The 25,006-nt window shown below is 43.9% G+C and overlaps 1 protein-coding gene across 2 annotated transcripts; it reads right to left on the reverse strand.

The window, feature by feature from the left end:
• Positions 1-25,006, reverse strand: SLC14A1 (solute carrier family 14 member 1 (Kidd blood group)). Of its 2 annotated transcripts, XM_014452552.2 has the most exons (10): positions 24,853-25,006; positions 24,134-24,208; positions 18,050-18,206; positions 16,638-16,827; positions 12,934-13,062; positions 10,264-10,456; positions 8,141-8,288; positions 7,823-7,957; positions 2,958-3,007; positions 1-1,033 (listed from the first exon to the last, which is right to left on the reverse strand). In XM_014452552.2, the coding sequence occupies exons 3-10, from the start codon at positions 18,183-18,185 to the stop codon at positions 860-862; spliced, it is 1,155 nt and encodes a 384-aa protein (XP_014308038.1). In that variant the 5' UTR covers positions 18,186-18,206; positions 24,134-24,208; positions 24,853-25,006; the 3' UTR covers positions 1-859. The 2 variants fall into 2 exon arrangements, with proteins under 2 accessions (XP_014308038.1, XP_023606637.1); XM_023750869.1 differs by lacking the exons at positions 24,134-24,208; positions 24,853-25,006 and adding an exon at positions 21,560-22,035.

The following is a 25,006-nucleotide window of genomic DNA, read 5'->3' on the forward strand; positions in this document are numbered from 1 at the left end:
CTCCCTTCCTCTCTCTGAATTCAATTTTTTAAAAATCTTTTAAAAAATGTAACTTTCTATACTATTTAGGAACTGGTTAAGCCAAGAACTTCTCTTATCTCATTGAAGACAAATCCATTCTCACAAGAAAAAGATAATAAACTCCACCTAAAAAATCCCTTTCAATCTCCAAGAAAAGTAACAATATAGAATAATGTTGACTGACAGAAATTCTTTCTCCCTAATGCAGCTCTGTTAGCCTGAAAAGAAACAACCATCTTCTGCAAGTGAAATCCACACATTGACAACACGGAGGCCTCCCTGCTGAGGAGCCGGGAGCAGGCTCGGCAATCAGGTGGCCTCGCCATGCTGACCACAGCTTATAATGTGTAACTTGCATTGATTTTTCACAAGTCAAACAGCTTATCTGAGATTTCGGGGTTGACTTCGATTTTATGACCATGAATTCCATTTCCTGAAGGCTTTAGTTGGTTTACAGAGCTTAATTTTTAATACTGTTAACACCATCTAGCCAACCAAACATAAAAAACATCAATAAATATCAATAATTAGCTCTAGTCTCAGTTCCTCTTTCTGCTGGAGCATTTTGGCTTTGTAAATACATTCCAGTCTTCACGCCAATGCCCCGCGAGGGTTTAACATTCCATAGCCAGAGCGTGTGGTCCCGATGCATCTCTCACATGTTTAGGGATGTCCCTGAAGTCTAAGAGAAAACTGCAAAATGGGCTTAAGAACAGATAGCTGGTGGGTTAGCAGGAAAGAGGTTACTAGTGAAAAACAACGATTTGCTGAGACTGGAAGCCAACTGGGGCAGTTAGTCAGAAATGACCGTGACCACCGTTGTGGATGAAGGCTGCTCTCACAGAGGGCTTTCCACCAACATTTTCTTGGCTTGTAGGTAGAAGATACGGTTTTCTTCAGGGTAGGTGACTTTACTGAGGGGCATCCTGTAGAAGCTGGGGTTTTTCGTGGTCAGCAAGAGGAACAGCAGTGTGGCCAAACAGAAGGGCCAGGTGGCAGAGGGCAGTCCGGCCTGCGGAGAAGAGACAAGCACGAGTTCCTTTGAGATCCTGTCGGAAAGCTAATCCACACACAGCACCACCTCTCACTCCATCCTCATTCTGCTGGGGATTTGCCATGGGGGTGGGGAGGGGATGTGTGTGTGTATGTGTGTGTGTGGGGGGGGTGGGGGCGGGGGGGGTTGTGGAATTGCTCTGGACTCTGCTTATGCCCATGGAGATTGAGTCTGAGCTCAGGGCCTTTAGCAGTTGAAATGTCATCATCCATTCTTTCAGGGGGTCAGCTATATTTCCATCTTGTATATCTTTCCCTTGTTCTCAGACATTTAGACTTCTAATACCAGATGTGAAAAGACGATACTTGGCACAGAGATGACACCTGGCAAATCCCCAATGGCTCCTGACCATTCATCACATCCACAAGGCCCAGAGTGACCTCTTTACCCCTTGACTTCCACCCAGACTAGGTCTTACTTAGACTCTACTTGCTTTCCTTCTTTTTCACTCTGTCTCCCAAATAGACTCTAAGCTCCTTGAGGGTAAGTCTCTCTCCTGTGCTATCCATGGTGACTCATGAGATTCTGAGCATACACCACATGCCCTACACAAACACTCCATCCATGCTTTTGTTCCGGCCCTCCGGTCCAGTTTAAGAACCCATTGTGGCCCTCGAGTCAAAAAGTTTGCCCACCCCTGTCTTAGACTCTACTTGCTATCCTTCTTTTTCACTCTGTCTCCCAAATAGACTCTAAGCTCCTTGAGGGTAAGTCTCTCTCCTGTGCTATCCATGGTGACTCATGAGATTCTGAGCATACACCACATGCCCTATGCAAGGACCCCATGGGTGTGATGGTACCCAAACCTGGCTGCACATCAGAATAATCTGGGAAGGGGGTTAAAAACACAGATGTCCAAGCACCAGGTCAGATCCACTTTATCAGGAATTCCAAGGAACTGGGCCTAAGGGTCTGTGTTTTTGAAAATCTCCCTTCCTAGCTGACTCTGTTGTACAGCCCGTCCAATTCTGGTCTGTGGATTGATGTCTGTGGACCTTTGTTGGGGTGGGAAGGGCCCCACAATGCTCTAATACACTGCCTGTCATGCCTGTAATGGCGCTTTGACATTCTACCAGAAAGATATTGTGTCTCCAGACAACCCTCCCAGATAAACTCTCTATTCTGCTGTTGAGAGGACTAGTTACTGTCTTGACCTATTAGCAGCCATGATCACATCCACATGGACGGAGCTATCAGAAACTGCTCTGCATCACCTGCAAGGGGGGTGAAGAGAGAAAGTCCAGGGCACTGGGAGGTGGGGGAAGGGGGTCCTGGAATAGTCATACTGGATTCCTCAGGGAAGGGGAAAAAGAAAATCAAAGGGCCAGATAGTGCTGAAAAGAAAGAGGAGAGAGTGGCAGGGGACCCTTAATGGGCAATGATTTTGCCTATTCATTAATTAATCCAGGACATGGGTCTAAATAAATCCTATTGATGACTGACTAGGGACTTAAAATAAGATAAAGGATATGAAAAATGATTGGCTTGATTAAAAAAAATTGAGTCTTTAGCTAATTATCTTTCCTCCCTTTCCTGCTTTCTCAACTACTACATAGTCCTGGCTTTCTGTTGCAGTAAAATATATTCTAAAGTCAACTTCCTGATACTCACAGTTAGAGTCTAAACTTGGTACTATGTTATACAACCTCAACTTCACTTCCTTAAACTAAGCAATCTGATATTCTTAACAAGCCTGGTGACTTTAATTTGGACCAAAATTTACCATGATGCTGGAAGGTGAGGACAGACAGGTGCAAGGAAAGGGAAAGTGGTGGCTGTCCCAGTCATGGATCCTGCCCTGGGACACCACCCACGTGGGCTTCAGGAGGGTTTCCATATCACGGAAAGCTGACCAGTCATGCTGATGATAAAGCAAACTCACCACAGCCATCAGATGTGACATGCTGGTTCCCAGGTAGGCGGTGAACAGGGCTACAGAAAAAGAAGAGAGAACAATGCTTGGTAGGCTTCATTTCATTGTGGGAAAGGCTGCCTTGTGGTATAAATCCCTTGGAATGTAAACATCCACATTTTGCCAGCTAGCCCAGAACCCTGGTTGCAAGTATGTGTTTGGAGTCAGCAGCTCTGGGTTTGAATCCAGACTCCACCGCTTGTATAACAGAGGTTATAGGAACATTCCTCTCACAGGGCTAGTGCAAGCATGAAGGGAGATAATGCTTGGGCTTAACACACAGAAGTACTCAATAAAGGTATCTTTTCTGTGGTTACTATCTTGTTGCTGTTTTGCTGATACTTATGGAAAAATCCTTCCATAGCAAATAAACTTTCCTGTTATTTTATCCAGGCAGAGTAGAATTAAAATGAAACTTATGAATGTTTCTTGAGGTAGTATGGTTTCTATACTGCATCTGGGATTCTCAAATTAAGTCAGTTACCAAAAAAATCATGGTATTAAAAAAAGGAGAAGGTAGTAACTCAGAGATCAGCAGAAACTGAGTACAAATGTGGAATTCCTCCCCAGAATAACATTTTTCCAAATACCATTAAGGCTGGCATACAAGCCAATAAATAAATATGCTATTTTTAAATTTACTTTGAGTAAAGCATGAATCTTAGAGTAGGTAATCTGAGTGTATGTGTAACTTTCAATGTAAAACAGCAAAAACAAAGGTCTCAACTAGCAAATCATTAATTCTTCAGTTTTGGCTGAAGAGGGGGCTCAGGGAAGCAGCCTGAGGAATGATTTGCACACACCCTTGGGCCACCAGCACACACTGAGATATACTCACCACCTAGTCTTCCTGTCTGGTGAGAAATCACACCAGCTATCTTGGGGGGCGGGACAGGAAATGGTGGGAGGAACTCTGTGATCCTCATTTCCATCCTTTTATCAATATTTTGTCTTTTTATCCTGGTATTTTTGTTCAACAGTATACCTAATTCTTTCACATCTGAATTGTCTCACGCTAGGGGGGAAGGCTCGTCGTTGGAACCAGTTTGGACTTCAAATCCAAGCTCTGCCATTTTGTTTGTTGTACAACAAATCACCTAACATCTCAGAATCTAGTTTCATAGTCTGTAACAAGGTAACTTGGAGGTGTATTTTACAAGGAGGTGGTGAATCTCAAATGAAATAGTGTATTTCCACAATAGCAGCTGTAAACTCACCCCTGTCATTCACAGGATTGAGATATCGCTCTGAGCAGAAGGGTTGCAAGGATTTCTGTGCTTGGTTTCCATAATTTTATTCTCCCCCCCCCCCCCATTTCATTCATCATTCACTCATTCAACAAATATTCACTGTCCCTCAGTTAAGCACTAGGGACACTCTATCCTTGCTCTCTTGAGTACCAGCTCTTCTGACACATTTCCTGAGCACATGAGACATCACCATTTCTCTCCTTTTAATGCCTATTGCACTTCTAAGGTACAATCTTGGTGTTCAAGTCTCATATTGAACTTGGTGTTCCAAGTGATCTCCAATTCCAAGTTGCTTTTCTGTCCATAGTAAGTGTCAGACTATCTAATAGCAGCTGCCTATCAACTAAGACTTGCTGAGTTGGGCTGGGAAAGCCTTCATTAGAGGTAAGTTCTGCACATCACGGTTTGTAGCTGATGACCCTGATAGTGTTCTGGATAGTCGAGGGAGAGAAAAGGCCCTTGAGTGCTGAAGGGAAGACTAGATTTCCACTCTTCACAGACAATGTCCCTCCCAACAGACCACCATGTGTGAGTCCTACCATCATATCCAGGCCACACAAAAGAGGTACAAAATATATTTGCAGTTTGCATTGATAAAATAACAAAATTGAGGGATTCCCTGGTTTAGAGGCAGGGAAGGCAGCTTTGGCAGGCTCTATCAGAGTTTGCCAAGTCTTCTTTCCTAAAAAAGCCATATAGTAGGGCACCTCTGTCATAAGTAACTGTTATTTATTTACCCTGGCTGACAGCATCAGGGTGATGTGGGCAAGCTGAAACTTGCCATGGCATTTTACATGTGATATTTGCTTGACAAGAGGGGCTGGACGTCTGTCTCAAAACTTGATGTCTAAAATGAAAAACACTGAGAGTACCCAGTGTGATGAAACAGACACCTTTACACACTGTTGGTGGCAGAGGACATTGGTATGGCTTTTGTGGGATGAATTTGGCATCTATTAAAATTAAAATCGGCAGAGCTGGAATTTTGGCACCAGGGTGTGGGCTCTTAACTGATTCAATATACTGCCTTAACCATTATGCTAAACTAGTAAAGAAAATCTGATCCACTCAAAAGAAGGTAGGCATGGTAGGCAGAGTCAAGATCCCTAAAGATGTCTCCGTCCTAATCCCCAGAACCTGTGAGTATGTTACCTTACATGGCAAAGGGACTTTGCAGCCGTGACTAAGAAATCTTGATAGATAGAGGGAGATTACCTGGGGTCATCTGAATGGACCCAATGTAATCACAGGGTCCTGATAAGAGGGAGGCAAAAAAGTTCTATCCAGCGAGTAGGATGAAGAATGATCACCGTCTGCTTCATACTCCACTGTATTGATAGAACTTTTGTTTGTTTTGTTTTGTTCAATTAGCCAGTGTTACTTCCATAGTAAAGAAAATAATGAAGATATTCCTGCTTTGGGGAAATACATCCTCAAGCATCTTTGGTTTCACCTCTTTCCATAGTCTGTCAAGACCTCATCCACAACTCTTTTGACCAAAACAGTTTCTGCTTGACCTTTAAGGATGGGCTCAGGCTGTCCTCATGCTGGCCCTGACCACCCTCTCCACCAACAGGAATTTCTCCTCCCAGTGTTTAGGACTTATGGAAAAGCCAGCTTCTCTAGGAGGTGCATCTCAATGATTCTAAACTGTAGTGTTCCCCTAAGAATCTTGCACTGTGGATGTTTCCTTGTTCTACTGTAAATGTCGTATGGGCTCCTGTGGGCTCTCTCTCTTACTCATCTGGCTTCTGCCCTTAACTGTAACTCTCTGTGAGCAAGAACTACCTGGGATCTAAAGCGTCTAAATCCCCAGGTCTTATAAGTACTGTCGGGACTGTATCATGAGTGTTTAATATGTATTTGCTGCCAACACAGAAAAGTAAAGGTATGTACTCCAAATAAAGGTTTGAAACCTCAAACTAATCTCAGAAGAAAGATTCTAACCCCGCTAAGATCAGGTGGCCATATAATCTGTTAGAGTCTTCTCTTTTGCCCTAAGCTTCTGAACAAGTATGAGAGAATGAGCAAAAAGTTTTGAAAGGGTTATTAGGGGAAATAGCTGTGTGATTACAAAATGACATATAAGTGGCCACTTGAGTTTTGTTATCCTTGCTGCAGCGCCAGGAAATCAAAATTGAATGAGGCCTTGGAAAACCTTGGTCCCATCCCACCCCCTGCCCAATGCAGAAATTCATTCTAAATCCTGCCTGACACGAGGTCTGCCATTTTAGTAATGACTTAGACACCTTGGATTGCTTAATCTGGTGACAAACTGGCCCTAGACAAATATTCCCATTAGGTTTGAAGTAATTTCTGCACATTCCACTATCCCTGCACCCCTTTGTCCCCCAGGGAGTGTCATTCCCTTCAGTCTAGCACAGCGATTTTCAACCGTGGTGCCGTGGCACACTGGCCTGCTGCAAGAATGTTTAAAACATGCAACACCTGACTATTTAGTCAGGGACACTGACCTCTTTCCCCTTAGATTGTTAAATAAAAAAATGACAACAGCCAACACATTTGGTGTGAAGGAATCAAAATCATACCTATTTTTTTTTTGTCAGATCAGCAAAAAATATATCTATTTGCATTCTGAATTTTAGTCATTACTCTGTGTGCCATGAGATGAAAAAGATTGGAAATCGCTGGTTCTAGCACATTATCTTAAGTGCTTTTACTTGTATTGATTTAGGAATATCAGAAGCTATAGAAAACAAGCATCCCTCCCAATGGCCTGAGAAGTTCATTAGCTTTTCAAATCTAAATCACTGGAGTCTGTTTTCACCTAAGGCCTGGGCTTAACGTTTCAGGTTGTTAGCCAATGTGGGTGCTGGGTTTGCATTTACACTGCATTCCCCCGCCCGCATTGATTGGATGTCCTTTGGCCTTAGTTCCCCAACAATAAAATGAGAAGGATGGTGGAGTGGAGCTCTCCAGAGCCCCATGTAGCTCTGTGGGCTGAGTCTGGCTAGAACGCAGGGATCAGAAAGGGTTAATGCAGCAGCTCTCACAATGTGGTCCCCAGAGCACCAGCATCAGTTCCCACTTGCACTTGGTTAGAAATGCAAACTCCTTCCTCCACCTCTAACTATGAGCTAGGGTCTGCGGGTGGGCCCAGAGGTCTGCATTTTAACAAGCCTCCCAGGTAGTTCTGATGCACACTCAAGCTTGAGAAGAGCTGGATGAAGGTGATCCTCCAAGGGCCGCACAAAATTCTACGAGTCACCAGGGGAAATGGCTCCGCATTTAGCTTGAGTTATTTCCGTTTCGTTTCTTGGGTCAAATGATTAGTGTGAAGAACACAGGACAAGTTGAGTTTCTATGCCCCGATATACACATATGACAAAATGGAGAGTACCTTTCAACAGGCTCTCCTGTCTCAGTCACCACCTAGCTGGGCAGAGCTGACTCGAATACTCCCAGAAAGGGGATGTCACTGGCCCTGGCCACACACTTAGAGAGCACGGGTCCCAAACAAGAACCCCAGCTCTAGTGTCTCGTGCAGTCCTTTTGTACTGTTTGTCCTGGATTTTGATCCCGTAGTCACCAGCACCCCTCCCCCTAGATGCACGGATTACTCACCACAGGCGAGAGCCAGGAGGTGGGTTTGCCAGGTGAGTGCCATGAACATCCCTCCAATTGCAATGCAGGCCAGAGAGCTGTTGAAACCCCAAAGTCCAAAGTAGATGTTCTCAAATGGAGCCGAAAGGCTGAGCGCTGTTAGATAAGACAGGAGCAGTCAGAGCAGCGGACGGATGCAAGGCAGGGTGCTCTGGAAGGGGCCTCGGGTGGAGGCAGCAACTGACAACTGTTGGTCCCTTGGGGCAGAGAAAGGTCTGGAGGACAGAAGGTGCCTGAACAACACCCGGGGCGGAGGAGGTACTCTCCACGCCTGCTCACCTGCTACTATCCCTATCGCCGACCCGATGGCAGCGTGCAGGCACATGAGTGGGGAGGAAAGCAGGATGGCGCACAGGAAAATGAGCCCTGTCCACAGATTGTCACAGCCGTATATCTGACCAACACCCACAGGCAGGGATTTCAGTAACTGCAAAAATAATTTAGGAAATAAGTCATTAAAATAACTGGACAGAAACCCATAGGACACCCACAAGCACATATGAAGTAATTTTAGATTTAGCATATCTAATCTTTTGAGATAAGTGTCATTAATTTAAAAAATTCTCCCTCTCTCTTTACAGAAAAATCTCAGTCCTATTTCTGCTTTATTCCCAGAGATACACCAGCCCTTCCCTGGTGTACTCAAAGCCTCTCAGCACCCGCCTCCACTCCCTGCTCTCCTGCCTGCACAGACGCGTGGCCTTGGTAACTGTGGTACCACTGACCCACTGTGAGGATCTCCCATGCCTCCCCATGAGGGTGGCAGGGACCACCACTTATACGTCTACTGCTTTCAACTGTCCATCCATGCTGGGGCCAGTCCATCCATGCATCTCTACAGTCCATAGAAATATTATTGTTCCCATGCAATCTGGTGGTTAATGAAGTCAGGGGATCTTATCCACAATTCAGAAGCAGGTCTATACTATGAGTTTGAGTCTACCCTAAGCTGGAGCCTAAATTATTCCCACCCATGCTGGATTTTCATGTCTACACAAGATTACTTCCTGTTTCTTCTAGACCAGAGAACTTGGCACAGGCACATCCAGCAGAACCAATCCTCAGGTAGCCAGGGGTGGAGAGTCGGGTGAGGTGGGGAATAAGTGCTGATGCTGAGGTGGCAGTTCAGAGGGAGGGGAAGGACAAGATCCCCACTTCCCCCGACCAGCACTGTCTGACAGAGCTTTGCATATCTTGGAATATTCTGTACCTTTGTTGTACTATACATGTGCCTATCGAGCACCTGAAATGTGGCTAGTGAGGCAAAGGAGCACAACTGTAATCTTACATTTTAATTAATTTTACATTTAAGTTAAAATACCCACATGGGGCTAACAGCTACTGTATTGGACAGTACTATTATCGGTCGATCAATGAATACTATAATTTTTAATGGGGAGTTATAATACGTTTCTTTTTATTTTCCTTCTGAGTTATTTCCAAATGCTCCCATTCATTTTCTGAGCAAGAAACTAAAGAAAAGGCTACGTAAGCTTCTTACATGTTTTGATCACCCAGCACAGAGGACAGCAAAAGGTGTTTTATAACCTCACAGTGGGAAAGCCAGTTTTTTGCACATGAGAAAAAGTAGGGTTTCTTTGGTTTTCTTTTGATTTCAAGTGTTTTCTTGCTTTTAATAACCATGAAAACAAAGATATTTATTAAATAAACACCATTAGGTAGAGCTGGAACTTTATTTGGGTTAACCAGGTGTTTAAAATGGTGTTCTCTCTATGCACATCTGTAAAGAGGTACATAGTATACAGCCTTCAGGGTGGTTCTCAAACTCTGGCCCACAGCACAAGTATTTAGGGGCTTGCTATACAGGTTCCCAGACCCACCCCCAGAGATTATTATTTAGGAAGTCTGAGATGGTGCTCATATTGGTACTTAAAAAACAATGATTCTGATGCTTACTGAAGCTTGAAGACCCAGAATTATTGTACTTATTCTGCGAGATCTAACATAAGAAAAGGCAGAACAGAGAGGTTCTGTGGTGGGTAAAACAGTAAGCAGCCAGTCCTTTTGGTAGGTCATGGAGGGCTTAGCCCCAGGTGGAGGTCCCTGCATCAGTGGCTAGCCCCCATCTCACCCATCCAAACAAGGGCCAAGTTTGCAATAGAATGTGTGATTTCCAATGGAGCTATGTTCTGGAATTAGCACTGCAGATCTTAGGGAAAGTTAGCTTTGACTAAAATAGTCATTTAAAAAAACCCCTTAAAGCCCAAAGCTTTGGAGAAGAACAAATGCTTTAGCTAGCAAAATGAAGACAGGAAGTCCTCCCCCTCCCCCATCCCACGAACTGAGTCTCTATAAGGTTCTGATGCCCATGGATGAGTAACCAGGAGGACGCTGGCTGTCTTCCAGAGCCAGGGGGAATGTGAAGAGATCGTGTATCTTACCTGCAGGCCATTGAGGTTAGACCAGGTGACATTGGGAACCGAGGTTATGGGTGAGAACAATTTTCCTGGGAAGAACGGATTGTAATGTCCTGTGGCCGAAAGGTACATGGTCAATGCCATGTTGAAGGGCAGGGTGAAGACAGGGAGGTCCCATTTGCTGAACACGGAGTTCAACCCACTTGAGAAAATTGGACTAAAAACAACAACAGAAGAGAATGGAAGAATATGCGTGTGGCAGCCAATGTTGACAAACCGAATCTCTCTGCTAGGGATGGCTTTTGAATATGCCCCTAAAGTACTGCGTTGGAAAAACCGTTCATAGAAAAAACAAACAAAAAATCCAAACACACTTGAGATAAATCCTGTCATAGAGAGAATAATTCTTACGTAAAGTAAAAAAAAATCAACTCATAGTTTCTTTGGCTTTTGAAAAATTACACCTGGGTTGCTTACAGTGAGCTATAAACCTCTAGGTTTCAAAAACATTTTTCTAGTATTTAAGACACAGGAAATAAAATATTATTTACATAGATAAAGCCACATGTGTGACCTACTTGATCAAATGCCCTTCCCTCCCCCTCAGTGGTAACCATGATCTTGAACTTGTCTATATCTCTACAAGTCTTTAGTGTATGTATTTTTTAAAAAGATAAACAATTATCCAAGAGAGGATGCAGGTGATGTGGGCTGGATGAAGAAAGTCTTAAACTCAAGGGGACAGAGTTTTAGGTCCTTGAGCAGGTGAACTGTGTGACCTTGGGCAAGGCACTGCTTGCTCCTCAGGGTCCTTGACTGTAAACTGGGGGTTGAATTAGTTGGTCTCTGGGACTCTTTTGCACACTCACTTCTTGACTTACTCAGAGGGCCATCCCTTTAAGATCAGAACTTCAGATTTCGTGGGTTGTGGGCGGGGGTGTGGTGAGCACCCACAGGCAATGACTCTTGCCCTTGAACCTGTTCCCCAGAGTAGGCTGGGAGTTACCTCCTGGGCAGGTGGGCTTTGCTGCCAGGTTCTCCCCACACTGCAGGTGCAGCCCGGGTGGGTGGCTCTCCTGCAGACACTGTTCAAGGCGGGCTTTACTTCTCATTTGTGTGGATATTAGTATTTTATATTCTAAATATGCTACAGTAAGAAGGAAATGTTTGCTTCCAAAAATAAAAATAAAAAAGATTTGTGACACTGTCAGCATAGAAACTAATTTGAAGAATTTAGGCTTTTTTTTTTTCTTTTAAGGAACTGAATTCAGTAAGTAACTTTTTCCTCATTCCACCATGATGCTGACACCATCCTTAATAAAATTTTTTTTTGAAGGGAGTGGGGCAGGTGGGTAAGGGGAGTTCATAGAGGCACGGTGGTTCTCAAAGTGGGATCCCTGGATTGGCCATATCAGCATTATCGGGGAACTTGTTAGAAATGCAAATTCTCTGCCTGCCCAGTTGAGCATTGATCCATGAACCAGGAGATCAAGGTTTGATTCCTGGTCAGGGCACATGCTGGGGTTTCAGGCTTGATCCCCAGTAGGGGGGGTGCAGGAAGCAGCTGATCGATGATCCTCTCTCAGCATTGATGTCTCTCACTCTCTCTCATCAGTAAAACCATATTAAAAAAAAAAAGAAAATGCAAATTCTCAGGCCCCATCCAAGTTGAACGGATTCAGGACCTCTGGGGATGGGAGCCGCAATCTGTGTTTCAACAGGCCCTGCAGGGGATTCCGATCGTGTGCAGGTTGAGGACCACTGATGCAGCCAAAGGCTCTCAACTTTGGTTGTACTTTATATATATATTTTTAAATATATTTTATTGATTTTAGAGAGGAAGGGAGAGGGAGAGAGAGATAGAAACATCAATGATGAGAGAGAATCACTGATTGGCTGCCTCCTGCACGCCCCCTACTGGGGATCAAGCCCGCAACCCAGGCATGTGCCCTTGGCCGGAATCGAACCTGGGACCCTTCAGTCCGCAGGCTGACGCTCTATCCATTGAGCCAAACCAGCTAGGGCTGTACTTTATATTTTTTAAAAAATATATTTTTATTGATTTCAGAGAAGAAGGGAGAGGGAGAGAGAGAGAGATAGAAACATCAATGATGAGAGAGAATCATTGATCGGCTGCCTCCTGCATACCCCCTACTGGGCATTGAGCCAGCAACCCAGCATGTGCCTTTGACTGGAATCAAACCCAGGACCCTTCAGTCTACAGGCCGACGCTCCATCCACTGAGCCAAACCGGCTAGGGTAACACTGATTGTACTTTAGAAACTTCTGGGGCTTTTAAAACTCCCAATTGCCCAGGCAACACCCCAATCAAGACTGATTACATCAGAATATTGGGGAAAGGGGAGAGGTGGTATGAAGGGCCATATGTACCAGTGTGTTTTAATGTTTCCTTTTCCCAATAGACACAATCCGAATCTAAATTTTTAAAAATGATTTCTCTAGAAGTTGCATTATATACATAACATGAAATTTATCACGTAACCATTTTAAAGTGTGCACTTATAGAGCACTAAGTACACTCACATTGTTGTACAACCAGCACCACCATCCAGTCTTAGAACATTTTTCATCTTGCAAAACAGAAGCCCTGTACCCATTAGCAGTAACTCCCCATTCCCACCCTCTCCCCTATAATTTGTTATAAAAGCATTTCAAAGACCCGTTATAACTTACCAAGTCATGGACATCACAGAGACAGGGAATAGCAGCCACCAGAAGTAGTCTCCCTTGTTTGAAAAGATGGCCATGAGTATCCCCACGAGGGTGGCGTTGTAGCCGTGCAGCCCGGCTGCGATTGCTGACCTGCGGGCGAGAGGCACAGCGGGGACATTTTCCAGGTGGACACTGGCTGGGCTTGCACTAGTGACACTTGTAAAGTCCAGGTCATATTCACATTAGAAAATGAGATTATATTTAGAAATCTATTTCCAAGTCTATAGAAGCCAAATACTACTAAAAATGTGAAAAAATACAAATGTACACTTAGAACAGCCCCCTACAGAGGCATCAGAGCTAACGATGTGCCAAACCAGTTCTGTTTCCTTTAGCCTTTCCTTCGGGAAGTTATTATTTCTTTGAAATCATTAAGGGCCTCTGACTTGAATAAAGCTTTTAGATGAAACTGTTTTTGAAATCTGATTTTCTTGGTCAGGCGTAAGATTCTTGAAATGAAAATTCACTTTCATAGTGTCTTTGATTTTACAATTTAACATACATTTTATCTTCCTGTGCTTCCATTTTTGTTGTCTCCAAACAAAGATTTCTAAGTTAGTACAAAGAAAGACAATTGCTTTTCTTTTACTTGGCAAAGTATTCCATTTAATTTGGTGCATATTTAGCACCTATTTTTTTCTTGGGGCCCTTTTTGCTTCTGAGCATTTAACCTCACTTCTTTTTTGCTCTTCCATTCCAGACCCCGTATTCCATTCCCCCCCTTACTATTATTACCTCTCACGGAAATTGCCATGTAGAGACCTGTGGTGATATTGTCCTATAGATGAAAAAGGGGCCACATACTAAACCTGACAAGCTTAGGGAGGCCTGTCTGGGGGAGGGAGGGATGCCTACAAACTCAGAGACCTAAAGTAACCTCATAGGATGGTCTGAAATGAAAACTTTCTAACTAAAAGCAGTTGCAAGGCAGGTGGTCATGCCCTAGGGCGGCGTTCTTCTCTAACAAAGGTCAATCTTTACTTTAACTTAGCCTGTCTATTGTCTTTTTGCATCTGCAATAACATACCCCTGGAATGTCAGGGTAATTTTCTTTTTCCAGACCCCTCAGGGTACAAACACTGCACCAAAGCAGAGACCTCAAATCCCCTCATTGTTATTATCATGTTATCCTATATCCACCTAAGTAAAAGAAGTATGTATCTTTAAAAAAAAGTTTTATTCCTTTTACTTTTTACCCAACCCCAGAGATTTCCCCGCCTCTCTTTTCCCCCTCCCTAATCTATCACCAATGGATTTCATGTAACCCTCTTAGGTCTTCCCCTTTGATTCTAATGTATAAAATAAGTGGTAAAATTGCCATTTTCTGGAGCATTTTTCTCATTCCCTTGAGATTGTGTTTCCTGGCAATTGTGGCCAGTTTGGCTCAAATAAAAATTCTTACAGGTTTGGACATTTCTTACATTGACTGTTGGCCCTGCATGTCATGAGATTTAGCGGATTCTAAGGGAATATATTCTTTTAAATTTGACTTTATTGGTGTTACACTGGTTAATAAAATTATATAGGTTTAAGGGGTACAGTTCTATAATACATCATCTGCATATTGTGCATTCACCACCCCAAGTCATGCCATTTCCATCACCATTTACCCCCCTTTACCTTGTCCTGACTCCTCTCACCCTCATTTTCCTCTGGTAATGACCATACTGTTGTCTATGAGGTGTTTTTTTCTTAATCCCTTCACTGTTTTTTACTTAGCCCCCCACCTTCTCCCCTTGGATAGTCTGTTTCTATTTTGTTACTTAGTTTGTTCTCTCCTTAGATTCCACATATAAGCAAAATTACATGGCACCTGTCCCCATCTGACTGACCCACCCCATCCAGCACAATGCTCTCCAGGTCCATTTGTGCATCTGCAAAAGGCCAGATTTCTTTCCCTTCCATAGTAAAGCAGTGTTCCATGGTGTAAATGCACCACAGCTTTTTTATCCACTCATCTACTGATGGGCACTTGGTAACCTCACTTCCTCTCCCTGGCACCATGAAGGGCCCGGCATTCAAGGCTGAATGAGCCACAGGTGTGAAGATTATGGAGTGAGTGGGTGAGATCAAATGCGGGGCCCCAGGGGGAGTTGACACAGTCAGTGAGCCACACTCCCGGGTGGCAGAGGATCGTGTGAGAGCTCCTTGGCTTGTTGGTAACTGGAGCAGGAGGCACCCATGATCAGCAAGATGATGTCATGCTGAGTGAGAGCATTAGAAGAAGGACTCCCTGTTCAAACGTCCTTTGTCTACCTTTAATAATCCCCCAGGCCGTGTGGGAGGTGATGCACTTTGTATTGATTTACCCCAGGAAGTGATAACGCCCTTCACAATTGGGACTAAACATGACGACACTGGAGAACTAATGCAAAGACATGTCCTCTCAAGAACTGACTTTCAGAATTAATGCTTTAGTTTGGTCAACAAATTTAATGGCAATGCCTACAAGTTGTGGAACATCCTGGTTAAAGCAGCAAGAATATGTATATTCACTTAAAACAGAGGGTTGCTGTTTTAATGCTGTCCTTTGAGGACCGGGATGAAGAAAAGAGATTTGTAAACTAGCATGTGCGTATATGCCTGGTCTTCTAAAATACACCTGATAAGGAAAATGGGTCAGTTAGCAAAGCAATAAAGGAACCTTTGCTATGGCACAGTCCAAGACCACACCTCCAAAGTGGAAAGACCATTTCTTGACATGCACTGGGAAAGGGTTTAACCTAAGATACTAAATCACCTTCTACAGATAACAAATCAGGCTCCTTGGAGCTGATGCAAAAGTGGAGCATTTGCTGACTCTCTCCCCAAGAATCTTCTTAGGCAATGCACAGTAAGAGCTATAAGAGCTTAGTTGTGTAATGACAACCCACAGGGGATTATGCATTGACCTTGAACACTGGGAAGACCTGCAGCCTCCCTGGAGAAACGGGTTAGTCAGGAGTGTTCTACACCCCTGATGGGTGTCAGCTCATCCCTTCTTCTTCTCCCTTCTCCTTCTCCTTCTTCTTCTACTTCATCTTCAACATTTTAATCACATTTAATTCAGTAGTTCTATTGTAAAATGATACTAAGACTGTTTGTCAGAGAAGTGTGACCACATATCAATGTATTTTCAAATAGGATGATTTCCTTATGTTTATTACTTTTAAAAATGCCATAAAACATTTTAACCACTTGGCAGAACACTTTGTAAAGTGGATGCTATTTCTAACCTAGCACATAGTTCAGAAGATATCCTAACACTACAGTCAGAACTTGCTGACTTGAAATTTGTGGTTATTCATCTCTCTAGAATCTGAGCAGAATGAATTTACTGAACGAATCATGGACTAAAGATATAAAGGGGATTATTAAGCCAATAAGCTTTTCATGCATTTTTGCCCAAACAAAAAACATGTTGATGATAAATATTGATCGATTATTAAAGAAGATCTCTTTAGAATCTCTCCTGGGATTTACTTGTAGCTTAGTTCTGGTTACCATGTACTGCTATGAGAATTTGGCATTGTTCAGACTGGCTACTTATTCAGGTGCCATGAATAAGAGCAAATATAAAGAGTTCTGTGGAATAAAGGTTGTTTCTCCTGGGAGGAGTGGGGCTTTATTAGGGCTACTCCTGTGTCCTCGGACCTGAGAAGAGTGGCTTGGATGGGTGCACCTACCTGTCCTGACTGAGCATCAGGGCTGTCAGGGTGGAGACCACGGTTCCGATAAAGCCATTGAGAGCCCACCAGGGGTTCTGGACCAGGAGTCCCACCAGAATCAGGATTCCACTGATGGGGTTGTTGACAAGCGCCACCTGGGATAGGCCCCGCAGAATCCAGTCGAAGAACTGGAGCACTTGGGGTTTGTCTGCAAACGATGACAAGGGCAGAGCTAAGAAAGCAGTGAGGAGCCCCAAGTTTAGGGCCCTCTTGAGCAAAATCATCCAAAGCCCCTCTGATGAAGGTGAAACTTATTTTTTTTATATTCTTTGAATAATTTTCTCTTTAGTGGCACCCAGATCCTTAAGCATCCACTTTCTTTATGCTCAACCCACGCTGCTCCTAGTAGAATTGCAGCTCCAGAAAGTGTCAAATGCACTTATTCATCATGCGTAGAGGCACAGACTTTTAAGCCAAAGGACTGAATTACCAATAGTAAAATATGAGATTTTAGGTACTGAAACAATAAAATGGAGCCAGTTGTCTTCCTCTGATAGGAGCAAGATCCTGCCCTGACCACTATCTCCATTAAAAAAAAAAAGTTTGAAGAGGCTTGCAGGTTAAAAGATAAAAAGTTTAAAAATGGGGAGGAAAGAGCTAGAAAGTAGGTGAATACAGTCAAACCTTGGTTCTCGAACTTAATTCATTCTGGAAGGCTATTCATGAAGTGATTTGTTTAAAAATGGAATCATTTTTTCCCATTAGAAATAATGTAAATTGAATTAATCCATTCCAGACCCCCAAATGATTTACTGTTTTAACCTTTCTTATATACAGTACATGTCTAATGTACTGTTTAATCTATAAACAAACACTTCTTAAATGTATCGAACCATCCCCTTCTAGCCTGAAAGGAATCACTTTCAGCACTAGGTCCAGCTCCCGGTGGTGTCTTTCAGGGGTGCAGGTCTTTGCTTGTTCACATATCACTGCCTCTGAAATGCTGCCACTGGCTAAGTGCTTGTCATTTATCCAAATCAACAACAGTTTTTCTGCCTCTTCAACTGCCTGTGATCATTGTTTCTTTCACACCCTTAGCAGCATTAGCACTCCTGATGGCCTCTTTATGTTTTAAAACTGCGCTAATGATTGATTTTCACCAGCAACAAAAGCATTCTCTCCTTTGTTTGTTGCCTGAGAGATGCTTTTTGTCACGCTGAGGTATCAGCATGAATGGGTTGTCAGGCCCAAAACCGAAGCTTGGTTCTAAGACAATCCAACTGAGACATTTTTTTCTCCTGAACAACTTGGTGGAGACTGAGATTCGAAAACTGCGGTTTGACTGTATAACTAAAGATACGAGTAGAAGCATCAGCAATTTCTTCCAAATCCATTTCTCACATGTCTTCAAGGGATGGAAGCAAAAATACCTTTAAGCCAATTGGCAAATTCTTTCATGTCACCGGTGACATAGCTGAGAGCCTTGGGAAGGCGTCTTCTCCTTCGACGCGGTGAGGTCAGGTTTTCACCCCTGTCCACCTTAACCATAGTGGGGCTGTCCTCCATGGCTATCTCTTCCCCTGGCCCCTTGAGGAAAGAACAGAGCTCGTAAACACCTGCGTGCAGGCTTCACCAGGCTAGTCAGCATAGGGCCTGGTCACAGTAGCCACAGAGGATGAGTTTAAATGCATTATTTCATCTGGACCATGACCTCTCATGATATTAAGAAATTACCATTTTCCTCTTGAAATATCATCATGGAGATGATTGCCCAAACCCAAATTCCATCCTACTTTCGTGATTACTGTCTTTGATGCTATCATGAGAAGGTTCTTGTCTTTATTTTCATAAGGTTCGGCTCCTAATTCAACAAACATTTATTGAGTGCTTATATCCTGCACTCAAAGATCTCATTCAGCCTAGTGGAAAAGGCTGGAAAACAGTTAATTTCAACCTAACGAAGCAAATAGTAATGTAGAAAGAGTTAACATCACATGCTTAAGCTTCATGCTGTCAATTAAAGGAGCCAGTCATCAGATTACAAAATGGTGCTCACTGATGCAGACCAATCAGCTGCTTTCTAAGACCAACAGCCTTTTAAAATTAAAACTTAATTTTATGGAAAAGGCTTTATGTTTAAAAGTTTGAAGATAAGAAAAATTTTAAAAGCAGTTTGTGTGTGTTAACACTGCCTAAGAAACCCCATCACACACATTCTTCAAATTCAAAGATTACTTGAATATGCCCAGCCGGAGTGGCTCTGTGGTTGAGCATCAACCTATGAACCAGGAGGTCAGGTTCGATTACTGGTGAGGGCACATGCCTGGGTTGCAGGCGGGGTCCCTGGTGGAGGGTGTGCAGAAGGCAGCTGATCAATGATTCTCTCATCATTGATGTTTCTATCTCCCTCTCCCTTTCTTTCTGAAATCAATAATATATATATAGATTATGTCCTCACATCAGGCGACCACTTCAGATATTCCTCATTTTTGGAATTTGTTATTTAAACGTTTTAAAACAGGCAAGAGTAACATTACACAACGGTATAGAAAATAGGAAAAGTGGGAGTGGACCACGCTGTTGAAAACCAAAGAGTTGTAATGTAAGAACTGTACAATAGAAGGATGTCCAGGGTGTAATTATAGTAAGCATGCTTCAGAAAAATAACAACATAGCCATGGCTTGTGTTCACTTGAGATTCTTCCCTCCCCATGGTTAGTGTGAATGGGAAAGCACCAGCATCACCAGAATATGGTACTCTGCGGACAGAACTGGTTTCATGGTAGACACAAGAGAATACCAATGATGCCATCTCAGAGGTAGGCAAAAGGAGAAGACAATGGCACAACCCCCTGGAGCATGCAAGAAAGGCCAAGAGCACAACCAGGTTAGTGTGAAGTAGGTGAACACCAAAACCAGAAGGCATAACTGTGGAATGCTGAAGCCACAGGCACATAAGACACGACCACAGAAATACCAAAGCCCATGTAGATAAACCAGCTCACCTTCTACCTGTGGCCAGGCTGTGAATAAGGGGATCTCATGGCTATTTTTGGCCCCTTCATTGTTCCATTTACCATGGCCAACAAAGAGCTATTAACAGATAGAAAAGTTATGCTTTGTTTTCCTTCAATCCCGACTCTAGTTTTGCCTTTTATTAACCCTAATACGGAAATCAATGTGGGCAACTGACTTTTTATTACATAACTATTGTACTTTCATTGTGTTATTTCACTGTTTTAACCATCCTGCTTTCAAACAATGGTGAACCATTAATCATAACACAAAGTAGAAGGTATTTATGGAACACATTCTAGATTAAGCTATTTTGTTTTGACAAAATAGTGTTAGATTCTTGCATTTGTGAGACATCCAATGAACCTTTGTATTAAGAATCTCTTCGATTGAAAACTGCTGGAGGTTAGGAGCCAAAATAAAGTCTGTATGGAGCTCACTGGCCCCAGAGTTAAACATGTAAAACTGAATTAGTAAGCAGTTATAAAAAATTGTCTTTTATTGCATAATCTAAGTGATGGCTACCACTTATTTTCAGATATCTCCCTCTTTAAATCTCATTCTTGAAAATATTGCTTGGTAAGCCCTTCCTCAGCTACAGTGACTTGTTTTAAAAGCCAGGCCAACTTATTGGAGGCATCAGCCTTCTGCCCGGGCAGCCACAAAAGGCTCAGATACAATCGCCCCGAGTTTCTCAGATCAGCATGGAAGGAAGCCATTAGAGGGGCATTTTCCGTCAAGTACAGAAACGAGTGGGAATATATGGGTTATTCTGGGGTGAACAAATTCATGTTCTCAAAATTTCCAGCCTACATTTATTTATTTTAGAAGGCTTGAAATACACCATCGCCTCCGAGATTTTGGAGATACAGATACGAAACTTGATAGCATAACTGGCCTGACGTGATCGGGAACCTGAAGGGCCTGAGTGCCCTGCGGAGCCGCCCAAAGGTAAATAAAGACTGAATTTTCATCTCAATCCGCAGCCTGCCATCAAGAAGGCTTATTGCCACTGTCTCTCCAGGGTCCACGCCTGGGGTGTGTGGTAGGGCCTCCATGCCTCGGACACAGGAGTCTTCTCCTGAGGTGAGCAGACAGCTGCTGCTGATTCGGAGCCAAAGGAACCATTTGTTCGGAACTACAAGAAGCTTCTGGAGACCCTGGGAGCCCTGACTTCTTGCTCTGGAACTCAGGCATGAGCACTGGTTATGAGAAGCCAGTAGCTTAAAGGCTGCGGTTCATCCTACAATTTTATCACCCTAGACCAGTGGTTCTCAACCTGTGGGTCGCGACCCCTTTGGGGGTCGAACGACCCTTTCACAGGGGTCGCCTAAGACCATCGGAAAACACATATATAATTACATATTGTTTTTGTGATTAATCACTATGCTTTAATTATGTTCAATTTGTAACAATGAAATTGGGGGTCACCACAACATGAAGAACTGTATTAAAGGGTCGCGGCATTAGGAAGGTTGAGAACCAGTGCCCTAGACTCTATCTATGTAGGGAACTTTAAGAATCCACACAGCCTAACTGGAAAGGCAATGGGAGACAATGGAGCAAGGATCATCCACTGATGCTCAAACTTCTCAAATCTAACTAAGTCGGCCATTAGCCTTTAACAGAAGGCAGGACAAGAAAATGCAAGTAAGAAACCCTAATAAAATAGAAGCAGGATAAAAACCCCAGGCTAGTTTTTCCCAGCTTTCCCGTCATTATCCAAACCCAGCAGCTCACCCATCCGGCCTCTGAACCATGAGAAGTGCCCTGTGAGTTTCTGGACCCAGCCCCGTGCACATCCGGGCAGCCCAAGCCGTGCGCTCAGCCGAGCGTGAGGACCCACTTCCCGGCTCCACTCAGGAAAGACGCAGGGGCGCAGGTGCCCAGGCTCCCGGAGGCAGAGGCTGCAGGAGGAAGCATACCTGTTCCGGCGGCCCCCGGGCCCAGGCCAGCTTTAGCCGGGAGAAGCCTCCGCGTGTTGCCTCACCAGCTTTATTTCCAAAAGGGTTCCTCCAAAGAGGAACAGCAGAGGCGTCACCAGCGCCGCCAGTCAAAGACCGTCCATTCATCCTCCTTCCTCTCCACACTCTCCATATATGACAAAGGGCAAAAAATACAAGAATCAGCAGGACGCGCGCCTTGGTTCTGCCGGGCAGGTGCACTGCGTGCGAGCTGGAGGGCGGCAGGAGCGTGCCAGGTGTGTTCCTGGGCGGAGGAGACGTGGCCCCCGACGGAGACCCCTAACCGAGAGGAGAGGGCCGGCTTCTCCATCAGCCAAGCGCTCCGTCAGCAAAGAGAGACAATGAGCTGACCACACACACCGGATGTTCATTTTACATTGCTTAGAACGAAACAAACACAAACAAACAAAAAATGGTGGCAACCCGTTCTGCAAAGACAGCGACACAGAGATCTTGTTCTGCTGCGCGTTTGTATTACCAGGAGGCTGGCAGACCTGAAGCCGGCTCCAGCGGGAGGGGTGGGCTTCCGGGTCTGAAATGCTTCAGGCCAAACGGTTAGGGCTCCGTCCTGGAGACAGAGGCCCAGGCAACTATTTCCTCAGTCTTGTTCTTTACAAACGTGAGAAGAAGGCGTGGTGCGGACTCTGATTTTCTGTAATAAGATACTGGCTACACTTAACACACAGAGAAAGCCCAGTCTAAGAGAATGCTAAATGGTGTTGTTTTTTCTTGTATCTGAATAACAATTGTTAAATATGGGACATCATCTTGTTAATAATAAACAATTCTTAGTTGAATTCTACAAGTGTGGCAGTTTTGTATTTATTTTTTTAAACTTCCGTTGCATCCAAGGATATAATTCTCCCTTCATAGTTCCAGAAAAGTTGTATGTGTGGCATTTCTTTCTCTCTCTCCCTCTTATTTAATTTTTACTTTCTTCTACTGCGTCAGTATGAAATGCAAGAACTTACACTCTACTAGAGTCATTCAGAACAATCTCCAGTTGTGGAATATATCCCTGTCACGGCTTAGAAAATAACTGTGTGCATGTGTGTTTATCTGTGGTTAAACCATCTGGTTTGTTAAGTACCAAACTGATGTGTCTATGGGTTACATTGTACATATTTTCGTTTGAGAAAGAGCAATGGTAAGACTCTTCTCATACACGGTTAAAAAAATAAAGAAGAAAAAAGGAAAGAGAGAGATAACAGAAACCATCACAGTTCATCAGAGCAGACGCATAGCCCTCCTGTCCCTGCAGGGCTCCTGCCTTCCCCCCACTACGAAAATCACACACATCTTGGAGAATCACATCCTCTGAGCTCAACATCACTATTTTCTCAGAGCCAAGAGACGGTAAAATTTGAGAGCTGGGTGGGGTTTGAGAGAGTGCATAGTTCAAGCCTTCGTTTTATAGAAGAGAAAACTGAGGTTCAGAGTGGGAACCCTCCAAGTTCACTCAGCAGTCAGTCTTACGGGATAGGAAGCCTTGGTGGTTCTTTGTCTTTCAGTCTGGAGCACATTAGCACCACCCAAGAGTCTATTCAAGTCAACAACCAGAGAAGAACAGCTCCTGAGTGCAGCCTGCAGCAGGCGCTAGGGCTCAGTGGGGTAGTAGACTCAGCCTGTCTCCATGGCTGCCTTGATATAACTCAGATAGATGGGGGTTGAACAGTGACAAAGGGCTCGGCCACTCCCAGTTTTACCCTGTGCCCTGGAAGGAATCAGTGACTGTTCTGACAAATAAACATCTCCTGTGCCTCAAAGTAAGCCTCATTCTCCTGCATCACTGACACATCCACACCAAGGCTGGTGTGTGCTGAGCTTAACATCCTGAAAATGTTCTGGAAACTGCTTTCTGGCAGGAATCAGAAAGCCTAGATCACCAGTGAAACAAAACAGTGTTCATCATTCTAATACAGGCAATATCAGAATTTCAATCCAACCATCACTCCCCATTTTATTATTCAAAATAAAACTCGTTCTATTGTCAGCATATATTAGAAATTTGTGCAATTAGAGAGACCCAGAAGTCTCCAATTTTCTAAGTCTCAAGTACAGGCATAACTTGGAGATATTGCAGGTGTGGTTCCAAACCACCGCAATAAAGTGAATAGCTCAACAAAGCAAGTTGCACAATTTTTTTGGTTTCCCAGTGCCTATAGAAGTTACGATTACACCACACTGTAGTCTATTAAGCATGGAATAGTCTATTAAGTCTAAAAACACAATGTACACACCGTAATTAAGAACAATTTATTGCTAAAAAATTACTAATCCTGATCTGAATCTTCGGTGAGTCATAATCTATTTTCTAGTGGAGAGTCTTATCTTCAATTTGTTAACCACCCACCACCTCGCCCCCCTAATTTACACAAAGCACAATAAAGCGAAGTGCAGTAAAACGAGGTATGCCGGTATCACTTAAAAAAAATAGTACAAAGTTCTGGATATGGATACAGAAGAAAGAATTTAAATATTCAGGCTCTTCCATATTAAAGACACTTTCAACATTGACATTTATTTGGTACTTACAATACTCTTTAGTATTTTAGTATTTTAGGTAGTTTTTGATATTAAGTGGTGGGAGGTGCTCCGTTGTCCTTAAAGCTGTAAGCAGAAACAAAGAGAACGCTGTCAGTTATTCCTGCCTCCTGATTAAAACGCCTTTCTCTTGGGAACACACTACTCCTAGCAGCCTGAAGGTCTGAATTCCACAGTAGAAAGTGCAGCTGCAAGGAACTTGCCAAATGCACGGCTTCCATGAGCCAGCGCGCCCTCCTGGAGCTGAGCACTCCCCCTGCAGCAGGACAACACATGCCGGAAGATCCATAAAACCGAATTAGAAAGGGCCATTGCCAGCGGCCCACTTTTTTTTGGAGTCAGTTATGCCTCCAACTTTACTTCATTATTTCCAGAACACAGCCCGAAACGCCTGTACAGCGGGGATGGACTCAGTCACCTAGCACGTCCCAGAGACACCTCGCTGCAGACCCTCTCCCACGTGGAACTCGGGTGCTGTGCCCCCACCCTGCTTCAGAGACCAGAAACAAAGGCCTGGCTTCCAAGCTTCCAGGGAGAGGCCTGGGGCTTTGGGAAGCTGCTTTCTAGCAAAACTCTGACTTTGCTGTTTCTACCCAGTTCCAGACTCTCTGAAACATTTCTCCATTCAAACAAAGAAAAGGGAAAAGGAGCAAATTTTAAAGTGGACCGAGCACCCAACAGAAGTGAATAGAAATAAGGAGGGTACTCACACTCCGGCTGGCTTCCCGGGGCAGAAGGCACTGGCTGATAAAGCCCAGCCGGGCTCTGCTGAAGGGAGGGTGCTTAGGAGGAGGCAGTGCTGGGAGGGAGGCACCCAACAGTTTTATAGTCAGAACCCCACTCCGCATATCCGTGCACTCAGCT

This window comes from Myotis lucifugus, unplaced genomic scaffold, assembly GCF_000147115.1.
Source record: "Myotis lucifugus unplaced genomic scaffold, Myoluc2.0 scaffold_16, whole genome shotgun sequence".
NCBI lineage: Eukaryota > Metazoa > Chordata > Mammalia > Chiroptera > Vespertilionidae > Myotis > Myotis lucifugus.